General features: G+C 39.6%; 1 protein-coding gene across 1 annotated transcript; it reads right to left on the reverse strand.

The window, feature by feature from the left end:
• Positions 1-2,358: 2,358 nt before the first annotated feature.
• LOC119737635 (GTP-binding protein Rit1-like) lies at positions 2,359-24,184 on the reverse strand. Its single transcript, XM_038212107.1, has 5 exons — positions 23,946-24,184; positions 17,211-17,267; positions 12,135-12,208; positions 5,623-5,814; positions 2,359-4,966 (listed from the first exon to the last, which is right to left on the reverse strand). The coding sequence occupies exons 1-5, from the start codon at positions 24,109-24,111 to the stop codon at positions 4,727-4,729; spliced, it is 729 nt and encodes a 242-aa protein (XP_038068035.1). The 5' UTR covers positions 24,112-24,184; the 3' UTR covers positions 2,359-4,726.
• Between the last annotated feature and the right edge of the window lie 1,151 nt (positions 24,185-25,335).

Genomic DNA, 25,335 nt, shown 5'->3' on the forward strand with positions numbered 1-25,335 from the left:
TGAGCTTGGTCAGTCTTGGTCGAGTTTATTCACAATTCGCAAGAAGAGAGTATATGTGTCATTATATTAAAACAAAATACGGGACCGTCTTGGGATCGATCGGTCGGCCAGAAAACTAAAACGATGCAAAGTGCGTACATCATTCATGCAAGCATTACATTGACTGTGTGGGATTCCGAACAAAAGATGTCCACATAAACCAGGTAGCAGCGACGCTGTGTGGACTTGCCCGCGTCCACACAGTGTTTCCCCCTCTCTGAAAAAAAAAACAGGTTGAGAGGCATTTTGGGGTTAGGTTTATCCGTGGCAAAACGAAGAGAAACACTAAAGGGAATCATAGAAAAAATTGGGTTGAAAGAGTTTTCCCAGTGTGAGTGAAATGAGTTTTTTACACAGGTTTTTCTTAACTACACGAAAACAAAGAATGTCCACACTAGGTATGTAACGTAAACGTGAGTTTACAAGGGCGTCAATCGCTTCTCAAAGGTTGGGGGCACCTTGATCAGAACTAACTGCGAGCGTGAAGCCTAATGGCGTATGGTTTGGATTCTAGACGCTCTGTTGTGCAATCTGAGGCAATTTCTGACCACTTTAACATTTTTTTTGTAGCAGAAGATCATCAATTAAACATCATTTTCGAGTTTGGAGTCATTGACTCAGCTATTCTGAGCTATAGAATGAAATTAATGTAGGCTACAATTTTTTATTCGGGGACCAAAAAGGTGTGTGTGAGGGGGGGGGGGCGGCAAACGATGGTATCTGAACAAAATACTCAAGCCATCTTTGACAAGGTGCAGTTGACTTACATCAGGCCTACATATGCACTACGCAGCGCATTTTATCGCAGCCCAAAAGGTTAAAACCTCTTGGCTGTGATAAATGGCAGCCATTGCATATTAAACAGCAAGGGTTTAATACGAAAACAAGACTGCGTCTTGACCTCGAGATTCTGACCATTCAGCGTACCTGATAACACCGTAGCGCGTCGCGCGCGTCAATCATTTGCATACGCGCAACGCGTGCGTGTTAAAAAAAGACGCGTGATTGGTCACTGAATTTAATGACAGGTGCATATGAGAGATCAGACAGGCTGCTTTTGTATTTTGTGACTTCGGACAAGTCTTGTAAGAGTTAACAGCATTTCTAACTTACGGACAATGGAGACTCGTTGGGTAAGTAGATAAAGAAATATCTGTGAAGTTCGTTTTATTTATGGACAAGTCTTCCACTTCGACATGGTTCCCTTCATAACCAAGAATTTCCAAACGTGAGTTGAGGAGTTTGGAACTCATACTAGTGCTCCGCTCGATAAAACGTGCTTTGCGAAATAATGCTTTAGGAAAAGGTTGTGTCCGGAAATTTGGCACAAGATAAGGCGGCGGCGAATTTGTATAATCCCACAATTTAATATGAATCCCAAGTAGGCCTATTAAACAGTTACAACTTTATTTGGACGATATCAACAATATAGCGTGTTAATTGTAAGCAATTGAACTGTTGAACCGAGGGATAGTGTTTGCCATAAATTTTAATGGTGTTTATGCTTACACCTAGACCCGTAAACGTGGCTTTAGTATATTCATAGCCACGCTCCGTTCACTGAACATTCGACAAGTTTGAAATCCCGGTTGGAGACGTAGACCTTCCAAATACAGTCCCGAAATTTAACGAGCACTGTTTGTTCAGTACTTAATTAAGAGTTTATCCAAGAACTTCCAGTGGCATATAAGATCTACCCTTCCAAAGAAATTTCGGGACTGCGAATGAAAGTCTTCATCTGGGATTTTGAACATGTCGAAAGTACAGAGATATGAACGGATCGTGGCTATGTATAAAGGGCGAGTCAACAAAAACCGAAACCCAAATGTCGGGACCATTTTGTTTTAGTGAAGTTCTGCATGCTATGCAGCACTTTCAAAATCTAGGATATGAAAGCCCAATTTATAATGTACTTTTCAAGTTAAGGAATTTTGACCACAAACACCGTTTTGAAGTTTTGTCCACGGATCACAAAAAGGTAAGTGTTCTTTCAGTAAAACGAAAACAATTCACATGTGAATTGTTTTCGTTGGGCTTTCGTATCCTAGATTTTGAAAGTGCAACAGGCAAAACGTCATTTAAAAATTATTCAAATATTGGTCCCGACATTTGGGTTTCGGGGTTTTTTTTTTACTCGCCCTGTACTACTTCTATGGAAGTGCGCATCGATTGGTTGTTTTCTCGCCGTCTGTTCGTCCGTGGCTCTTCTTACTTGTACAAAAATAGCTCCTTCAACTTCACAAGCAAAAACAGAACAAGCAAGTCACATGACAACTGAAATTCACGGAAACAAAAAACCAAAGGTCCAGACGGATCATATCCATTATCTTCGAGATCTGAATTTAATTTTCCAATCCCATTCTAAAATAATATCAGCATACAAAATTTCATTAAAGGAACTTTTTTTCAGGATAAAAAATGGTTCTTCATTAAATTACACATTTCTTGACCAAATTGTGTTTGGGTTGTTCGCAAAAACTTCCTGTATATTACAAACTGGATATAATTTAAATTTGATTGGGGAACACTAACGAAATTAACACTGTATATAAGTGCATCAAACAAGAATTAAAACTTCCAAATTTTAAGATAAAAACAGAACTTGAAAATTATCTTAACTATAAACAGCAATTGTATTAACAATTCTTACTTTTTGGTATTATTCACATTATGTACAGTTTCATTTATACACATATAACACATTATTTGACAGAAAATATTTTAATATACAGTTGTTTTGTTTTTCTGTACAAAATACAAAAAAAAATGACAAAGTTCACACACTTTGTATAATTAAATAATAAAATAATGTGCACTGTACAATCCTTTAAATCGGAGATAGATGGTAGTGGCTGTCATGTTGATTCTTTACATTTTGGCCTTCAAATACGCAAAGAAATGGCAGATAGATTTTAAAAATGCTCGCATTTGTTAAAATAAGTATTGATTATTATAAAGTTCATCAAATAAAAACTGTTTGGGGGAGATCGATTTGTAAAAAAGGGGAAACCCCAATAAAAAGAAATGGCTTTTTCCACATTTCACATTATTATAAGAAAACATTCTCAATTTTCAACTTAACTTTATATTTGAATGTGAAAGACATATGAATGGATACAGTTAGATTTCAGCCCACAAATGTCTACTTTTCATTCTATGAGATTTATGAGAGCTCTTTTTAATAAATAGTTTGTTTTCAATCTGGGAAGAGTTATAATTAAAGTGGGAGGCAAAGGCAGTTTTGGTTTTTCATTGAGATGTTAAAAGATTTGTCCGGCAATTTTTATTCAGGTAACCACTACAGAATCATTTTCAAAATGTTGGTATAAACAGGTTTTTTTCACCAAATGTTTTTTTAAACCAACTTTCACTCAAACATCATCCCACATTATCACCGGGGAAACAATTTCTCCAATAAATTAGTGTATTTTGGCACTAAAAAAAAATTCCTAGAAAACAAATAATTTATGCATTTTAAAACGAAATATCAGAATTTCACTGCAGCATTAAACAAATTTAAATCCATTCACAATTTGTTTTTAAACATTTTTAGAAATCTAAACGCAGATTTTGATGGTGTACAATTGTTACAACTGTAGCACTATGTATGCAGCATGAATGCCTTATGTTTGTTTTGTGACGATTTCAAACTTAAAATTGTTAAAAAGATTCCTTGAAATAGACTTCCTGAAACTTTTTTGAACTGCAAAGAATCATAAGAAGCAATGGACATTAAAGTTCTGTGGCCATTTAGTTCAATTCCTATTTTTGTGACTATTGAAAAATTAGTCTGGTAACTGTGACAAGCAGATGTGGTTCATATGCATTTGTGCAGAAGCTTCTGGGGACAAGACCAAGATGGCAGCAACAAATAACTTTCTTGATTATCTGAATATTGTTGGCAGGGTTCTTAGAATAAATAATTCTGTTCCAAATAAACTTTACCCTATAATTGCAATGCTTGCGCAATCAATGTTCCTGCATCTGACTCAATTTTTTTTGAAAAACTCTACGCGCTGTGCAAAGATAAATATCGGGTAAACAAACGCTGATACTTATTTTAGCATTTCAACTGAATTTTGTGAACAGAGTGTTAACAATTGGCAAATCAAGTGCAAATACATCTTAAGTGCAAAATGTGCAAACAGTTCCGTTGGAGTTACCATAACTAGTGAAGCAGTGTGACATGTCCACATACAAAAAAGAGGGGGCCGAAACTAATATCTCAAATTCTGACTATCATAAAAGACGAGGACAGACTCAATGTCGGCCAAGTTTGGTGCGGTGGTTCAGCTAAGTTGCTACGTTCAGTCTATGTAGTTCAGACGTTTGCACGGTGCAAGAACTGCTTTTGTTCACTGTATCTGGCAAGTTCACGGAGGTGATTTTGGAACTTGTATCTCGCGCGTTCCCAACTCGGGTAGGACACACGATCAGCACATCATGTCCTTGGTTTAAGAACTGCCTCCAACTACACGTTACAAAACGGAACTGCAGATTGACGGTGTAGTGCGATAGCTAGCTGCTTGTAGAGCTAATGGCGGAAGATAGGGTCGCTTCGGGTGGAACCCACGAACTGGCAAATTTCTGGCCTAGTGATCTCGCTGTTCAAGAGAACTCACATTGTTTGAAAGTCTCAGGGCAAGATTCACCAACTGTCCGCAATTTGTTCTCAGGGACGGTGGACTCATAACGTGGTGTTGCTCTTTTTCCTGAAGACCTTTCGGACGAGATTCTGCAGCTTGATAGACTTGTCCTTCTTCTTAAACCTCTTCTCCAGGGCGAGAATGTCGTTCTTCTCCTTCATTCGAATCTCTCGGACCAACGTGTAGAAGACGTCGTCCACAAAATGCCGCAAGGCTGCGGAGGTCTCGAAAAACGGGCAGCTGAATTCCCGGGCTAAGGCCTGGCCTTCCTCTGTCGTGACCTAGAATAAAGATACCAAGGAACATTCATTGAATATTCAGATATGCAAAGTAAGTAAAATTTGAATATATCAATATAGAATACATCTAATTGACTTTGTCAGGCTCTGAAAAGTGACTTTTATCTGTAAGCCAGCTACACAAAACACATAAGCTTGCTTTAAAAGCTAAATTCTGTTAAAAAAAGGACTTGTAAAACAGTGTTGCCCCCTTTTCAATACCCAAAGGTGCTCTCTGCAATAGGAACCTAGCTGTGGTTATCTGATTCTGCGTGGGTGTGCTTTTAGGGACACATGTGAGCGGATTTTCAATTATATAAATGTCCAAAATTAGCACATGTGCCTTCAGGACACAGTTTTCATTCTGTGAATTTTGGAGAAAGCTTTTCGAGAGTCTTAAAAGGTCGCTCTTTTTCTCTGCTTTGTTTCATATTCGGAGGGGATGTAAGTGGTTAAATGACTCATGACTTGAATTCCACCGAACCGTGCCAGTAAGTGGTCTCCGCAAATAACACTAATGCATGTTCCTTGAATGAAAGGTGACATCTGTCGAGTGCATGTTCGTGCCGATTTGCTGGTTGCGCATCTTGGGTCCACGAAAAAAAAAATTCCCGCGTCCATGCACGACCTAGATCAAAACGGGATGCGCTGTCACTCACCGCGCGTTTGTGCTCCAAGTCGTACTTGTTGCCGACCAGAACGACGGGCACCTCATCGGTGTTCCGCACGCGCTCGATGACTTTCTTGAACTCCGACGCTTCCAGGAAACTGCGGCGGTCGGTGATGGAGTAGCAGATGATGAAACCCTCGCCGCCTCGCATGTACTGGTCTCGCATGGCTGTAAACTCCGCCTGCGAAAAGAGAACAAGTTTGACGGGCGGTTAATGGATGACTGAGGCGTGACTGGAATGACAAAACAATGGTTTTGAACACGTGCGGCTAGGGCAAGGCCGTATGACTGATGAGAAGGCGGAGCCGATAGCCTCGGGCCCAGGATACAGGGGAGGAAGGGCATTGGCCAAACTCTGACAGAAATGCAGTTGACTTTAACGCTTTTGTTCCAATCTGGGCACGCATGTGGCATGCTCTCGTTTAAAACCAATCTGTCACATATTGGTCCGTCGATAAAACAATGGGCCACTGCTCTCTGGTGAGCATGAGTAACGAGCTGTGGTCTTGAGAGAGCAAGACAATGTCTTGGTTTGCATGAGATGGTTGAAGATAGCGGTTAAACCTGTGACCATACGGGTTGAGACTTGAGAGGGTTTTCTGCTCTTCTTGGGTTGGGGGATACTCGGACCAATCTCGGAGAAACGAGGGATCAAATGTAAAGGTTACACAAAATCAACACGTGCTTCTATCCCCGAAGTCGCATTCAACCCCGACCGGTTTGCCACGCATGAGCGGGGTCATAAGGTCACTAAGTTTAGACCCCTCTCCCGAGGGTGGCAGGGAATCACCAAACATCCCTTCTCCTGCCAATGACGTCGTGTGAGTCACTCACCACCCAGGGGGAACAACCCTCCCCAGGGGTGGTGGGGTTTGCGTCCCCACCCCTTTATCGCCTCAAACCAAACCAAAAAATAAAAGAATTAATTGGTAAATCCCTGGGTTTAACGAGACTGAAATTGGATAAGCTCATAAGCTCGCCAATAAATTTCTTTCTATCGTGGAGTCCGACGGCACAGACTGGGCGTACATTTTGTCTTTTTTGGGGGGGGGGGGGAAGCTGGTATTCAGTACGGGGTAGCTTTTATCAAAAATGGAGTTTGAGAAAAATTGGGCAATGCAAAATGTGGAATGCGTACTGTGCTAAATTGATGTTTTCTCTTACTATAATGTCATTTTATATATCTTTATGTATCATTATGTACATTTTGTACAACTGTTTACTATACAGTGTACATGTACATAACCTTTACAGTAAAACTTCAGGAGGCTTACATTTTTAAAAGTGATTCTTTAAAAATCCTAAAATCAGGAAACATCCTGACCAAAACCATCCTGACAAATCTCGTTCGTGAAGAAGATGAAATTCAACACAAAACTGCCTCTAGAGACAAAAATGCCTTAACACAATTAATTTTTATTTTTAGCCGTCACACGAGGTTTCAAACTGTGTTGTCATCCAGGTTTTAGGTACGATTTATATTTATGAATCAGACATTGTAATCAATGACACGCCCAGTACGTGGCAAGAACCTCAATGTTCCTAATCCTTCTATAGGTTGGTTTATCACCCTGCCCTGCCAAACCACAAAAGACATCAATTAATTTGAGTGAGTAGTGAAAGGTGAATAAGTGACACCTTGATTGCGTCGGTTGTTCAACGGAAATGAATGGAAATGCTCCCTGCCCCACTACATGTAGGTCTGCTGTCGTACTGGAGTATGCGGTACAATTTTGATGTTATGTACTGTAATACAAGGTGTACAAATGTTTAACGACCCCAAAATCAGGTAAACTCAAGCACCTACAGCATCGTACATGTACCAGTAACTATGCATTATTTCATGGATTCAGGGCAATACTTTCCTGGCACCTTCACCATGTTCACTATCACATGAGGGTTGGTGTTCTACAGCCTACAGGTACCAGTCCAAATTACAACTGGTTAACTGTGAAGAGTTGGATATTTGCGTTATGCAAGAATTTTGTGGCAAAACTCTCCAAGAAGTTTGGTTGTTCAACTTCTGGAGATACACTTTTTGTGTGTGTGCCAGTTCACCCTTTCAATCTTTGTATTCCCATTCTAGAATTGGGTTACATTTTACGAACTTTCCGATTTGTTCACGCCCATTCAAATCTCCATATTCATGAGCGTAACGGTGATATCATCTTTAGGCAGAAGCCCAAGCGTCACTAAGAATTGAATTTTGTAATACAGTGGAACGTCGCTATACCGAACACTGCTACACCGAACATTCGGCTTTACCGAACGTTGTCCTTGGCTCCCGATTTTTGTGTACAAAACCGACCGAACATTGTTGTTGAAAACCGTCAACAGAAGAGCGACAAGTGGCTATTATTTCCCCAAGGCATCAAAGGGGAAAGCCACACATCGATGTAGGTCGTAAGCTTGAAACTGTGTTATTACATAATTCAATAGTCGGCACGTGTTCGAAGTTGTCTTTCAGTAACTACCAGGGTGTGCAGGGTGAAGTTATGAAGGGCGCCAGTTATTGAAAAGTCAGTACCGGAGCACCGGCAGCTTACAATCGCTATACCGAACGATCGCTATATTACAAACATTTTCTGTGGATCCCACGATGTTCGTTATAGCGGCGTTCCACTGTAGTCACAAGAATGTTTAAAAATAAATTCTGTACAGTAGTAGCCAATCTCAAACTTACTTATAGCTGAAAACAGTGTCGTGTACTTCAGTTAAGAAAGTCAAGGTCTTTGTCATAAACATGTACATGTTACTGTATTGTTTTTATACAGACTTCTAAAGTCCTGTGAATCACTAATTACTTCCACAGGTGTAACCATCAAAGTGGACTTAGAAACGGTTAACCTATTAGAAGCGTTGAATCACCTGTGTGCAGTACACAAGCGTTGCGTGTGCAGGCAATCAACGTAAAGCGGGGACGATAAAGACAAGCGTGCCAAGTTTGGGTGGAGTTTAGTTGCCACGGAAAGGATGTGAAATCACCTGTGGAAATGGACTGATTGCTTAAGGAATTAGGAAAGGCCTGCCTACACTTGTTCATCTTGGGGAAGGGCGGGCCTGGCAAGGAAGGGGGGAGTTGTAACATGCATGCTTGATCATAAACAAACGTAGACCTAAATGTTCAGATATAAATCCCTGTTTACTTGACAGGTCTAGCAAGCAGAACTGAGAGCATGACCAAATTGCCAAACTTTACACAGACATTTTTTTAATGTTGACTTAAACTAGCTGTTAAATGTTTTCTGTGCATTGGTGCTGCAAAACAAACCAAAAAACTGCTGTTTTTTTCACGTGCAGTTCACGGATTACGTCGTTTACAGAACCCATAGGGCACAGGGAGTGCCCAAGTGCTGGTTCTGTTGTGAGACAGGAAGTCATCAGCTGGTTTCATGTAACTGATGTAGTATTTGAGAAACAGGTTTGTTGTCAGCGACTGTAAGGCTCAAACCAGTGTCAGTACTGACACAAAATTCCTCTTTTTTTTTTTTTAAATGACACCATACTCGAGGCTTAACGATTCCAAAAGATGTTTCATACTATTATTCCCTTAGAATCAAGTACGCTATTTCTTACAAATTTTGGCAGTTTCGTTTTTGAGCATTTCAAAAGATCCTACATGTACATAGGATCGGTTGAAACGTTCAAAACCGAAACTGCCAATTTTTGCATTTAAAGTGTCATTTTCTGGTGGTTTTTGGTTGTTTTTGTTTTGTTTTGTTTAGTCCTGCTTTGTATCACAATCATTAGGTAGAAATAATTATGTCGTTTCCTGCCATCTTCATTTCACCAGGTTTTCCCGTGTTTCATTTTAGGGCGTTGAAGCCTCTTCGCGTCGCTGCCCTCTGAATAATCGGATCATTCCTGTCAGCTGTTTCGCACCGTCAATTACACCCCTGTCTTTAATTGGGACCGACACTGGGGCCACCCACCGCAAGACCAGACAAAATACATCCGGCATCACGACGATTGGTAAATTTAATCAAGAGCTTGTTGAAAAGTCACTTTCATTTCCCCCTCCTCCCTATTACACATCTCTTAAAGAGTCGAAAATCTCGCTACAAATCCTTTCAAGGTGTAAACAGGCCGCCACCCTTTTTCTGTTTTTGTTTTTTGAGGGTGCCACTCTTTTCAACTTTTGTAACGAGTTTTGTAAACAAGATAGCAAGTTTAGCCAAACTCTTTATCTGAATGTTATACCGAATCTGCACATACGTTGCTCACAGAACACTTTTAATGGGGACTTTTGGGGGGAATTCCTGCCCCCGAATCAAAAAGTTGTTTTTTTTAAACTATTTTCCCATGTTTGCTAATATTGCTAGCATCGTGACTGTGGGCGTGATCCCTGGCTACATGTACCGGTATACACGTTTATGTGTGTTTTTTTGTTTTTGTTTTTTGTTTTCCGCTTAAAATTTGAATATCAAACACGAAAACTGTTTGGTCCGTAAAGTCAGGAAGTCGTACATTTTGTATTTAATTTTAAAGTATGGTAGGCCCCCCACCCCCCAAAAAGTTCTGCTTCCGATTACATGGCATTTGAAAATAGAGTACCGGTAGGTACATGTAGGTAGGAAATTCTTTTTTTGCGGGGGGGGGGGGCAATTTCTTTTGTGTTGATCATATGTAAATGTGTAGTTGAGGGTAAAAGGTAGTAATTTATGGGTTTGGGGTTTTTCCCCCCTCTTTTTTATCCAAAAGAAAAATTAGAGTCAAGGCTGTCAAAATAGGGTAGGTAGGGTAACCGGAAGCAGAACTAATATTTTTTTTGGCCTAACTTACAATAAGTAATACAATGTATTTGTAGAACATTGCCTATCAGTTGACAAATCAGTTTATACCGTACGATACAACTGCTGATAACTTGTTTGCGAAATCCTATGAACTTCTATAATCTTCACAATAACACCTTTTTCCACCCCAGGGGAATCTAACCACATCCCCACGTACATCCCGTCAGATTCCCCTCAAACACTGACCCACATATCGCCCTTAAAAAAAAAAAAAATCTTCAACCATATTACAATCGTTCCTTGCGAAATAACAAACTTTGTTATTGCAGTTTGCTCATCAGATTCACAAGGGCGTAGCCACACAAATATTCACTTTGGCCACCTTGTGAGAAAAATTAAAACCCAGACCGCATTGTACTGTATGTGTTCCTGTTATTCAGGGAACTTTCACCGTTTGCGCACCACTTGTTATCGTATTCAATTGGAAAGATAGTCCGTCGATAGTTCGCTACACCCAGATCGACTCTCACAAACTTTCTTTCTGTTATTCGCCTAATGTTGGGCCAGGTTTTCCAGTTTTTTACACAGGAGTTAATTGACAAAATGTTCAATTCAATTTAACTTCTTTTACAATCGGGCAAAAAACCTGTGTGACCGCTTTTCAGGCGGGGCTCCCAACCAACATAGTAGGACTCTACCATTATTTGACAAGGGGATAAGTTTTGAAATTGTTGGAAACTGTAGGGCACTTGAAAATTTTGCTCAACTGTAACAGATTCTCAGGAAAGCCCACCCGTTAAACGAAGGGAACATTTACAGAACTGTAGCCCCCCCCCCTACTTAAAAACTCCAATCTACATGCACATGTGTACATGTAGAGCTCAAACAAAATGAGTAACGCATCACAACATCAACTCTATCCCTACCCTCACCTAAAGCTACAAAATACTAGTACTAAAAGTAAACTGTACTTATGTACTTCAGCATTCAATGTAGTTTTAGTGATCACAGCACTCGTAGTATTTTCCAGCATTTGGGTACCTGCATAAAATGTACATAATTTTTGTACTACTCTAAATGAACGCTTACAAATGTACATGTAGTATTAACTTGTTGACACCAAAGCCTTGCTGGCTCGGAAACGTGCATGTTCTTTAACAGACTACGGACAGAAGGCAGTATTGTAGCCAAGGTATGTGTCATGAATCACAAGTCCATCACAAGTCCATCACAAGTCAAACACAAGTCATCACAAGTCAAACACAAGTCATCACAAGTCATCACAAGCCATCACAAGTCATCACAAGTCATCACAAGTCATCACAAGTCAAACACAAGTCAATCCCAAGTCATCCCAAATCATCACAAGTTAATCACAAGTCATCACAAGTTAATCACAAGTCATCACAAGTCCATCACAAGTCATCACAATTCATCACAAGTCATCACAAGTCAATCACAAGTCAATCACAAGTCAATCACAAGTCAATCACAAGTCACCACAAGTCATCACAAGTCATCACAAGTCATCACAAGTCAATCACAAGTCCATCACAAGTCCATCACAAGTCAATCACACGTCTGTCACAAGTCCTCCTAAGTCAAGTCACAAGCTTTTCAAATAATGGTGACAAAGGCATTCTTTTGTCATTGTTCATCCCCTGTTACTTGTGACTGGACTTGTGATCCATCACAGGTTTCCCACTGATTGAAGGGGTGTGGCGGGGGAGGGGCTTAGAGAAAGGGGGTGGAATGATTCGGTACTCACTTGTCCCGCTGTATCCAGTATGTCCAACAACCCAACCTCTCCATCAATCACAGCTTGCTGCTGATATGCATCCTCTGCAGACAGGAAAAATATCAAGAGAAAAATACCGATTTATCATAAAACCCTGCTAACTCTTTGGCTTTCAGGTTAATTCAAAGAATCTGCTGAAGCTTAGAATTTCGTTAAGCATAGAATGAACTTGCTTAGCCAAGCAAGGTTAGCAAAATGTATATTATTTGCTATGACTGGTCTTCTTTAGAGTTTGTTTTGCAACCGATATTTTACTGCTTTGCAAATCCTTGCAATTTCGGCTCTGTTTTTTACTTGCGTTTTGATGACAAATGTGTTTGTCGTTTAAATAATTTCTATTATAAACGCACTGACAATGAGCTACCCTTAGTAGTATTTGAAGTGTAACAAAAAATACAGGCTTTAGGGATCGACCTTAGCGGTAGTCTGATAGCCAAATGCGAGTAAAAACAGCGGCAAACTAGTCAAAACCGTCCTCTACATTTGTAAGTACAGTAGTCCGCCTGGCGAAATACATGTAAGGCATGCAACTTTTCCACGCTGCGTTTTTTGTTAAAAGCGGGTCTCAGCGAAAAATGTAATACTGATGCGCGCATTCGGATTGTTTCATGACGTTGCACCGCTGAATCTTGTGCCGAGATCTCCAGCATGTCCAGTGTAGAAATTAAAGGAAGAACATGGCCTGGCACTGCGTTTTGTATCCATAAAAGTACCCCAAAAAGTACAGGACACAGTCTCTGTACGTATACATGTATGCACATTGTTGTTTATGACATTCTGGTGCAAAAAAAAAGAGGAACAATTCCATTGCCCACAGACTAGATAAGAGTCTGGTTCACTAGTCCGGCTGGCTAGTGAAAAAAAAATCAAAGGTGAACCTATGTACTTTTACTCAGTATCTACTTTAATGTAGATCTATATTGTTTGTGAAATTTGCAGCAATATGTGTATTTTGATAATACTGCACAAAATAAGTGGATCTGTTGTTTTCCCTCGTTAAAAAAGCACATTGATTGAACTGAAACTCTCATTCTCGGAAAATCTCCAGGAGACAAATATTTTGCCAAATTTTTAATAAAACAACTAAACTGGTTGGCACCGTAACTTGGTTGTTTTTCCCCTAGGCACTATGTATGTTGATGACATTTCAAGTGAACTATTTATAGCAAAGAATGCATCCCAAAATGTCAGCGGTGTTTTTCTGTTTTCCCTCATTTCACAAGAATTTCACAAGATAGATGGCTGAGGAGTAGCGATAACAAGGATGCGAGCAACATCCTTGAGGGTTTCTCATCATAACATCTGCATGATCAAACAAAACAACTGACGTACGATGTGCGAGGAGCGTGTATTGATTGTATCACAGTACTAGGGAGGTAAGTACGAACTTAATGGGCAATGCACACACGTACAGGTGTGTATGTAACCGAAACGAGGACAATCACGGCCGACATCAAACTGAAACGAAGACAATTAATGACCTAAATGATTAGTGACTAGATACCGAGATAAGAACTCAAAAACCCCACTCTCAACGAAGATCTTGTCATGAGGGGATAAAAAAGGAGCGATGACGTCCGTTAAGAAGACGGGTTGACGTCAGAGTGCCTTTAAGTGACTAGATTGACGAACGGTGAAGATGTAACGCGAGAGACAATGATACACTCAAGGAGGTCCTCCTGTTTCTCGCCGAGATGGAAGAGCGATGTGGTCATTTTGGTAAAAACCCTGGGGGGACAGAGAGAGATGCGGGGATGTCGATAACGGAGTAAGATTGTTGGCACATGCAGAGCAACATCAAAACATGATAAATCTTAACTTTCACAGCCTCGGGTGCGTTTAGTTTTAGATATTTTGCTTTTGTTGACACCATTTTCCCCCGAATCACTTTAGGCATTATTCTAAGCACATCTTTTAACTTGGGATTGTACTGGCAACCAGCCAAGTAGGGCATCTAAAAAGAAGCAAAAAAAACCCCACCTTCTGAGCAGAATCTTGGCGGAATTTTCAGTTAGAGCTTTTAAGATGGTTTCCCCCTGGAAAACTGACTTATTCCCTAGGTGTTTGATACATTCATGAGGACGGGAGCACTAGCGACTAACTGACAAAAATGACTCAAGTCATATTCTAATTGATTCAAGTTCTACAATCTCAAAAGATGAAGTCTGTCATCGACTGGCTCCCCACAACCCTTCATTTCTCCCTCAACATCCGTCTCCCTGTTATTCTTAAAAGTTCCTGTTCCCGTAATCGCGGTCCACCCCTCCAGGACTTTCGACTAAGAACTCGTTCTGACAAACCGCGTCTGTTTCTCCCTTCTTTGTGTTCCTCACGCTCACGGCTTTCCCCTTGCCAGACTGACCGCGCCACGTGCGTGACGTCAACGGAAGGGCGCGCCGCTTTAGCGCATTTTCGCATCAACTTGGGGCGGATATCCGCAACTCGGGGCCACCATAGGCAGTCCATCACTCTTCCCTGATGTATCCTGACTCAATAGGGGAACTTTGTCAGGAACCTCTACCCCCTAACCCCCCCCCCCCCCCCTTTTCCAGCGCTCATACTTTGCAAGGTGAACAAAAAATATTTAAAAATGCTCTTAGGACGTCTAGCTAAGTGAGCTGCATGCTATTTTTAATACAGCCTCAAATTCTCCGTGCACTAAACGTGCCAAGGGGGACACTACCGCTATTTCATGTATCACATTACCATCAAAAAAATTATGACTAAATTTAATCACCATGATACATTTCCAACCCAGCTTGTCTTTAAAACGAGCAACAATCAAAGACACAAATTTCAGTTTATTGAGCGTAAACTGATTTCAAAATGATTCCTTTGAAAGCGAAAGTAAAACAAAAATTGAAACAAATCAGCTCATTTGTGAGCATTCTCCAGCAAATAGTCACTAGAGTTTTATCCTCGACAAGGAAGGAGTTTTTTTTTTATATGCTGACGGCCCAGACAGTACAAGCAGCAAAGTACCATCATGGGGGAAGGGGGGAGGGGGTAGGGGATGGGTGACACAGAATACCCCAGGGGTAGTAACTGTTCCTCTGATTCATTCTGCGGTTCCTTCTCCCCCCAGATCCTCTGGATAAACTAGGATACAGGATACGTCCCCTGCTCCAGAAATACCCAAAAAAGTTCCCCATTTAAATGTTTTCCTCAAAACCAAAATAAATGTTCAAACAGAAACTATTCCCAAATCTCCAAATAACTTATTTTCAAATCAATTTTGGATGACGGAATATCCTTGTGGTAAAAAAAAATCAACGAATGAAAATAAATTCTTTGTAATTTATTGGATGATCAGAAATAAATTCTTTGCGGATATTAAATAAAGCATGACAGATAGCAGGACATTTTTACTGAAAATCCTGACAAGTCAAATGCCTTTAGCCATTAAAAATATACTCAGGGAACCGCCATTCATTATTTAATCCATCTCTAATTGAAATACGAATGCAGCAATGTCGAATTTCTAAAATTCCTGTGCAGGTAGTCACAGTGTAGTTATCAATGCATTACCTTACAACACCTACACATTGAAGGACGATTGAAAGGTTTTAAATAACCGATTCAGCGCATATGCATAATGGCAGTTTATCTGCAAGGGACAAAGAACCTCAGAACACCTACATGAACAGGTACAACTGCAATCAATAGACGAATGGGATATATTAAGGGGGAGATTCAATGCAAGGCTAACTGGTTATAATTTTTTCTTTCTTTGTGGTTTTTGTGTGGATTTGTCATAGTTTTTAAAGACTTTTGTACGAGTTCTTGCAGCCACGAGTTGACTCATATTTTATCATTCCAAAAATTGTGGGCTTCCCTGTTGTAATTACTCACCCATCTCTTAAAGGGAATATACATCATTTGCTTTTGCTGTAATTTTCAGAAATGGATGGAATTGGGGGGTTGGAAATATAAAGCAAATATAGTTACACTGACTTTTTGGAGGTTTTGGGTTCGAAAATGCTATAAAAACCAAGAAAAACGATCATTTTCCTGTAGTCTGGTTCCCTGACTCCATATAAGAAGAAACAGAGCAGTTTACATACATTGGGGAATTGTAAGGTCAGGGAACCAGTCTAGCTGGCTCGTACCCGTTCATAGATTTGTAATCGATTGCAAACAAGTGCAATGGTCAATTGGGGCCAGTATTTGAAAAAAAAGCCAGTTGTTTCCAACGCTGATCGGCCGATCAGCGTTGGAAATTGATACAAAAATACCACTTTTCTTGAAAATGACAGTATACCAGGTGCCATAATTTTACAGGATGCTTTAGACTGTCATTTACCAACATCCTATTAAGGTATTTCGTAAAAACTTGGTAATTTTATTTTTCGATGTTTGCAAATGTTGTATATTCCCTTTAACATTTGTAGTGTAGAATGACATAGTTGAAAAGAATTTAAATTTGTTGTTTTGTAATTTTTGGTTAATTTTTTTTTTAAATTGATTTTTTTTGCGAAAAAATCTTTTAAATGTGATTCTGTTTACAAAAGCTGCCTTTCAAAAGATAAAAAACAAAACAAAACAAACATGCTGATTTATTTAAATCAGTGCATCAAGTTTTATTTATCTCATAATTTCCAATTTTTGGACAAGTACCGGTAGATGACGTCAGTGATTCAAAGTCAGTGCATTTAGCCGTTTAGTACACTAGCTTTCAGGCGCAATACCAGTTGACGTTAATTATTCTGATGGTTCAGCAACTGGTTACCCGCAATCAGCAACCCCTTTTTTCGTTTCAACAAGTAGATGACGTCAATGATTAACAAACACAAGTAATCCCCTGTCAATTATTCCACCCGATCCGTCACTCTGCCGTGAACTATGTGCATATAATTGCATGCCTAAGTGACCACACTGTCTTACAGGACCCTAATTACCCCATGCTTAATTTGCAATCACTCCCCATTTTTTTCTGTCAACCAGTAGATGACGTCAAGTCGTCAACTGCTATCTACCGCAGTGTAGGGTCTCGGGGCTTTTTAACGCCAGGCGTCGGATATGACGTGGGTTAGTTTTTCAGCTTACCTATCGTGGGATCATGATACTCGAGAAAACTGTGCGTCACAAACTGTAGCGTCAAAGCTGTGGGAGAGACAAGAAAACAGGAACAAATAAAAAAAGGTGGAAAATAGCAAGCTAAATGGTCTGTGGCTTTCAACATCTTTTTGTTATAAATAACTGCCGGTCCACTAACAAAATATTTGTTCATTCGACTTTTAAAAATGTAATTTATCAACAGTGCTTGAAATGTCAGCCACAAGATGGTTCGACAGTGACCGTTAAGCATTTTGTGTGTGATGAAATGTCAAATTATAAAATCCCGACAATAGCAGTCATGAAACCTCTCCCTCCAATGAAGAAAACTGCGGCTTGAAAAATAAACGTCAAATATACATGTAGGAAACGATCAAGCAGAAAAATATGGCAAATTCGGAGGATTTATCACTTTTTGACAGAAAAATAAAATCTAAGAGGTTTTTTTAAAATCTTCTGTTGCCTTTTGAATTTTGATCAAGTTTTCTTTGTCACTTATAAACTGTATACATATAATATCAGATCAGTTTTGATATGTACAGCTCTCTAAATTTACGATCGCGGACATTAATCAAACAAAGACTAGAATACACACAACCAAAATCCACAGAAATAATTATCTCCCTTTGGTAGAATACACATCGGGCTGTAACCGAAACAAAGCACCATTGTTGAGACAGCACATTAGCTGTGCAGCCCCATTGTGTAGGGATGATTGGATTCTATAAATAGCCTTGACCCGACCTCCTCCCAGGTCTGTAGAAATGCTGGCTGGACTGTTGAGTACATGTACAATGTACATTTTTATGATGCAGGGTTTGACGCTACTTGTGCACATAACATGCATGGAATATATGCACAGAATGTACATGTACATGTACACGTGTACATTTAGATGTACAGCAAAGCCTGTAACACAATAAGAGCCATGTTGCTTTCAACAAAAAGCTGGGGGTTTTTTGGGCTATAAATTAACTTAGTCAAACATATTATGAATTAGTAGGCTAACATTACAAATTTATTGCGCAAACATGCATTTTGTACACTACACAGTAACTTGAGTAATTCCACTTAGTAAGGAATTAAAGAGAAGCAAAAGACGCACAGTAAATTAAAAACAAAATGTTTACACGTCTGCGTTTAGCAAGATCGAAAAACCCATGTCTTCACTTTAAATAAAAATCTCTTCAAGTTCAACAACATGTACTATGTGCAATTTTTTTTTTTTAGTAACACTTAAATTGCTTAAATGTACAACATTCCCACACAGACAACCACAGAGCAAGGAACCAAACTACATTTGTATATTTCTTTTTTATGTATGCACATGGTAAATTTTTCAAGCATATTTAATATTTCAAACAGTCAATTATTTAGGTTACTTTTAATATACATTGTACATGACATTGACAAGTTATAGAGTTGGTGTAGGGTGTTTTTTGTTTTGTGGTTTTATTTTTTTGTGAACTAGGAATTCATAGAACAATAAAAGGAAGTGGGCAAAAGCTGAACTTCCTATTATATGAATACTACATGTAAATTCCAAGCTCGAATAAGGGAGAAAAAAAATTGTCCACACAGTATTCAGGTGAGCTAAATTGCAAACATACCGGTACATGTACCGAACATTCATGAACATTACGCTCACATGGAAAATAGTCAATAAACTTGTACAACAGAACCCTGGACACAAACCAAAACACCAAAATAATTAATGATCGGCGATGACGCACAGCCACTTCGCGTTGCCGTGGTTACCACAGAGCGCGTGCACGTAAATCAAATTTGTGAGAGGACGCATACCCCCCGGGAATGAGACAGCAAATTCTCGCAGGTGAGAAACGGCACGTTGACACTGAAAAAAAAAAAAACCCGCAAAAAAACAAGCCCTTTGTTTTGACCATTTGCCCAGGGGACGGGAAACGTCTTGACAACAAAATGGACAAAAACAACCAAAACGACTTGAGCACTTGTACACGTATGCACATGGACATACATTGTAGGTGTACGATTTTATGCATGCCAAAAACTGGTCAAGTTCATGTTTTTCTACAAATGTACGGAGGAAAAAAATGCGAAGCCAAGTATGTGGAAGTAAATGTGCGAAGAAAAAAATCAGCAATAACTACTCACGTTTACATGTTACACACGAATGTTATAAATGTTTTTAATCTGTAAAATATACATTTTTTGTTGTTTACAATTGGTCACGTACATACTGATATTTGAATGGTGAATGATTTCTCTTTTTTTTTTTTAAGTAATGAAGCATGCATGTAATGCATGGCTCAATTTTTGGTAAACAATTTGCAATCTGATGTTATCCGCAGTTAAAATGTAGGCAGCATATATTTGAAGAAGAAAAAAAAATATTAAATTTCTTGAAACAAATATTCTTATAGAAAGTTCAGGGGTATCAGGTAACGTTCTACATATTTGGCCTACGTGTCAGTCCAGATGTATTTTATGCAGTAAATGTAACGAACAAAGGCCCATTGTAGTGTGCAAATCATCCATTAAATCCAACAATGCCTACCAGCTGAACCGATACCCCCACCGTGTTGCTGCGCACAGGTAAACATGGGTGGAGCTCGGAACACAAACAAAGAGACCGGTACGTGCTGCACGGTGACTGATCAATAACAGGCATCCCCCTAACATGTAGGTTTTATATTCACGTTCCCGTTCTAGATTTGGTGTTGAAATTAGGGAGGGCTGCTTTCACGGTACGGGGACAAAGGGTCTCGTTGTAGCAACTCCCTCTGTAAATACCCAGTATTGAACTGGGGGCTGCACCCTTTGAAATGTGCAATTTATGTATTTATTTTTTCACCTTGCTGTGCCTGGTAACAGCAAGAGGCATTCTAGTACATGCATTGTTTGTGTTGTTACTTCTCTGCTGATAAAAATGCTGTACAACCTTTTCTTTTTTTAGTTACAGCAACGTTTTACAAGGAAAACTATATTATATGTAAATGTACACATATACATGAGAGAACCCTACTTATTTTTCTGTGCAAAAAGTAAACTTGTAGCAATGTGAAGAAAAGTACATTTAAAGGTAGCGTAGCATTTGTCATTTGTGCATTATTTCGTCTGAAGCAACAAAAGTGCTCAAAATCTAAAGACTGGTTCTGAACAACTAACCTGATGAATTTTCAGCTCTGTGAATGCTGTACATTCCGAGAAAACAATATTCTAGGATCTTGATTTCAATTCAAAAGTTACCGAGTCATGTTTTGAACTGGGCCCGAAATCAGCGTCCGGGACGCGTTCTCATTCAGCTGATTGCAGCTACACGATGTCACGCACTGAACCGATGAATTATAGCAACCGCGTGCGTGTGCATCGTGTCAACGCTTACACGTACCCATTCACGGCTTCGCCAAATTAAGAACGAACTACTAACAAAAATTTCCAAAAGATAAATGCATCTTTGGAGACGACCATCATTTATTGTTTTCTTCAAAATGACAGCATGCCAGAAAAAAATAATTTCACAGGGACTTTAGTGTCATTACCAAATATTCTTTTCAACAATAATTTCGTCAGTTACTTTTTGGATAGCTGCAACTTTACTCTACTTTTAAACACAACTAGTACACATACTGTGCACATGGAAAAATGTATGCACTTCTGAACGGTTGGCGATCGCTTTGTTCTTTTGCAGACTTGAAGTTATTCCACAAGGTATACAAGTATGCCCAGCATACCAGTAGCAGTGTCATGCAGCACAGAACCACAAAGCAACCCACCAACAAAAGGACCCAGGTAGGCCACTAATCTGCTAAACCAGCTCCACCCAATGCACTTCAAAAGACAGATTTAATCAATGATTGTGGGTCAACATACATGTACACCACTGACCCAAACGGTAACAGAAATCTTTCAGATTTTTAATTGGAATTCATATTCAATCACACGTCAACAATAAGATCTGTTATTGTGTGGTTGATTGTTTGCCCAGTGTGGTTTGTTGATTGTGTTGAGAAATATGATTCAAATCAAACGCCTGTGTCATCCGCAGTACATGTGTGTGCGGTGTAGCTGCATTCGGAGTAAACACGTAAACATGCGTGGGTAGTTTCTGTGTTCAGGTCGGTCACTTGAGTTTTTCTGCTGCGAGGAAGTTTGCCCGGTCATTGGCTTTGGATTGGAAATGCTGCTCACAGAACGCAGACCGGTAGACGGAACGGTGGATGTGTAGATTAACGTAAACAGCACCAGATCCGCTGTCATACAGCACAGGGGAAGTTAGCCAATTGGACATCGGGAAGTGTTACGCATGATGCATGGCTAAATAAAATTATGTAAAAAAAGTTATGTTTACATGTACACCGTACATGTACATGCACTGTTGAGTGTTAAAGTATACAATGGGTACAAATTAATGCTGGTCTACCTCACATGTCGACTGTTTTCAAGCGTACAAATTATCCAAACTGTACTGTTGCAATCTGTTTTAAGGTACATGGGAGATAAATCTAATCCCTAAAGATTATCGGATTATTCTATGCATACTTTATGTACAGGACACTCAAGGACAATACGGGCGATTCCCAATAGTGCGCCTCCAAGAGTTTGCAACGCGTTGGCCAATCACAATGCGCAAAATCTGTCGACCCAATGCGCGTTTGGAAAAGGTCGACTGATTTCGTGCATTGTGATTGGCCAACGCGTTGCAAACTCTTGGAGGCGCACTATTGGGAATCGCCCGTATTCGGCACTGTGTTCATGTATCAATTATCCAACTGTTCAGGGATTATGCTTAATTCTTGAACAGAGGTGAAATTTTACAAGGTTGTTTACCAAAGGTCATAACTTTTCCAGTTCACGAAAAGGGTAATTTAAACGCATATCCTGTATTCCAAGATCCGTTCGTGGTAACCTGGTCTCTAGATATGGTCGACAATCGTCCATATTATTTGCATACAATATCCTACCGGTGATGTTATACTTAAGCATTCTTCCATGTACTTGACTGTTCTGTGTAACCTTGGCCTCTCTATAGTATACCCTAACACAGTAGGAAAGCTGGCTAGACAGTGTTTATACAACCAATAATTGTTTCACTTTTCCCCCCAATGGATTTGTATTGTACCTGCTGGGTTTCCTTATAGAGGGATTTCACTTGACATGTAGTTCATGTCTTGGAGATTGAATGCATTTCTCAAGCAGGAGTTTTTACATGAACTGCATGTATATTACACATACAACCAATATTAATTTTTTTTCTCCCAAACTTGAATTTTCAAACAGTTTCTGATGAAGCTAAATGTCAGTTTCTATTGTGCAATTGAAAAAATAATGCATGCCAACTCCAATAACTTCAAATTTCAACTGTACAGAAAAAAGCAACTAATTTTGTTTCTTTTTTGGTTTTTCTAATTTTTATTAAAAAAACACCTCAATATTTGAAGCACATTATGTACTGTGATTGAGTAAGATTTAATAATTGAACAAGTCTGCAAACCTGGCAGAATTTGGAGTGCAAAAATCCAGGGCTGTCTTATCCTAAGGAATTTGGTGAAGAACTTTTTTTTATCAGTTTAACAGCCATATTTGGCTATTGAAATCCATGTACGTTGAACAGTCCAAAAGTCAAAAACCCACTCAGAATACCAGTAGTACGAAAAATCCTGCACTTTGTCCACGCTTTTGCGTCATTTACATGGAACACGACCGGGGCATTCTGTTTGCACGTGACAGGGTTTGGAATTTGCTAACTGTCAAAAATCAAACAAAACAGGGCCGGACCTCGATGACACATTTTTGGGCTCGCTGATTCAGGTCGTATTTATGCAACGCCTGTGATCAAAGTGAATTCAACCGAGGCGACAGAGCTGTTGCATTGCTGCCATGTTTGGGGTGCGTGTTTCTGTTGCCCTCTTGTCACACCTCCAACATGGCAGCTGAACGCAAACTATCCGACCGTCAATCTTTAGAATAGAACCGCGGCACTACGGCACTAGCAATATGAAGTTATGAGCTGAATGAACATCATGGTGAAAGTTTGTAAATTTTTCAAAAGTGAACGTTATTTTCAAACAGGCCTAGTGCTAGTCCTACCTAGGACAAAGTCACAATGAAACAAAAGCTATAAAATTGAAAAGAATGTTGCAACCTGACGCCACTTTTGTCTTCATATCATCTCAACAAAGGTCAGCCATTGCAAAATGTTGAAAAGATACGAATCTAATTTAAAACTGAGAAACATACGTTTGTTAGAAAATACTTCAAAAATGTTCTTGACTCTCCAGTTTTGTAAAAAACAAACGAAGTGGCGTCTGGATGCTTGGCCTACATTCTTTCCATTAAAGATATTCAAACGAATCTTCTAATAACGGAAAACTAAAAATCAGACAGCATAGCCCTAGGCCAACTTGATAATTTTCCAAAGTAATGTTAGACTCCAAATTCAATTTTCAAGAAAAGCAATACATTTTGCCGGTTAGCAATTTTGTTTGACCTAAAAAAATTCAACCCATTCCCTCATAAAAAAAGAGATGACAACTCAACCACAGAACTTAGATTTGCATAAAATCGGGTATATCACTGAGGAACTAGGAAAACACTGTTATAAAAACTACACAATCTCGAACAGTTCTGATAATGACAGTGTGTGAAAAATGTTAGCAAACGAGGAATAAAAAGCAGACGACATTTTTCAACTGCATGCAACACCAACACTGCTGCAACAACACAGACAGAACAACAAAAACTTACCACTTTTGCCCACGCCGCCTTGGCCCAACAAAACAATCTTATAAACCCTCATTCCGGACTTCGTCATGACGGCACCCTCCATAGACGACTGAGAATCCCGATCTAGCTCTCTGGAGTTTCGACCCGAGGACAAAACCCTTCTGAATTCGGCTGGAGAATCACTCATTTTCCAAGTCTTTTTAACCTAAACTCATGTCATCGCATCAACAACACACAATGCAGTGCAGCGAGGGGTCCTACTGCGCATGCGTGGTCATGGGGGCGCGCGCGTACGCGGTGACTGATGCTTAAAATAAACCGCACGCGTGGCTACTTAGGCTAAAAAAGCACCACACCCAAAAAAGTTTGGCTTGAAAAACGGAAACGCCCATTCCCGTAATTGTTTTTATAGCGACAGTGAGTTCATCGCGAATTATTGAGCGATTACGGATTAGCGTCAATGATCACATCAGAAAAGATGACAAGTTGTGGGCAGTTGTATATTGTGAGTAACTTATTGCAACAATTAAAAAAGGTGTAGGCCCCTATTACACATCGCCCGTTGTCGTGTATAGGTCTACATTTCAACACAAAACCCTTTGTTTGTATGGATCTTGTTATCTATGCCATTGTTTAAAAGCAAATTACAATTTTTGTGTTTTGTTTGTTTGTTTGTTTGTTGGGTTTGTTTGTATGTTTGCATGAACACTCTTTCGAAAAAGACTTTGGAGAAAAACGTGCCCAGCAACTTTTTTTGGGGGGGGGGGTGATAAATGAATTTGGGCAGATAATTCCATGGGCAGGGTCGTGTAATTAAAAAAAAAATTATCGATTTGTTCAAGCCCTAGACTGTTTCCGTGATCAATTAGGGGATATTCGTTCCTCATATTCTAAGAATGAAAATAGCTGAATGAGTCTTGTTTTGTCGGGAGTCAATAATTAATTAACATGGTTATGAAACAGCCGTAGGCGAGATATCTTGCACAGACCCCTAAGGGTCACAGCTGGCCCCTCACGTGACCCGTTTCGAACAAATCAAATTATTGAGGGTTTTTTTTCCATTGGGACAATAATTTGTCCATCATGATCTCTTACAAAATGACGGAAATTCCTGACAAGACGCCCAGGCAGAACGAGACAACATGGGAAGGCGCCTAACTTCCCCTTGAACATCGATTCATAACTTGAACAAAATTCGAATTAGACGACAGGGTAGGCCCTAGATACAGAAATAAACTGCCGGTATAGTTTTTATGGAACGTAATATCGAAAGGCAGTCTCGTGTAGCATACAGCTGTAGGTTAAAGGGATATGTAATGTAATTTTTTTTTAATGCAGGCTCCCTGCAAACGCACGCACCTTTGTGTCCCATTTAACCTTATTGGGCTCGTGGTCTGCGAGTAATTCTGCA

The sequence above is a fragment of the Patiria miniata genome, unplaced genomic scaffold (genome assembly GCF_015706575.1).
Source record: "Patiria miniata isolate m_02_andy unplaced genomic scaffold, ASM1570657v1 HiC_scaffold_10, whole genome shotgun sequence".
In the NCBI taxonomy this organism is placed as follows: domain Eukaryota; kingdom Metazoa; phylum Echinodermata; class Asteroidea; order Valvatida; family Asterinidae; genus Patiria; species Patiria miniata.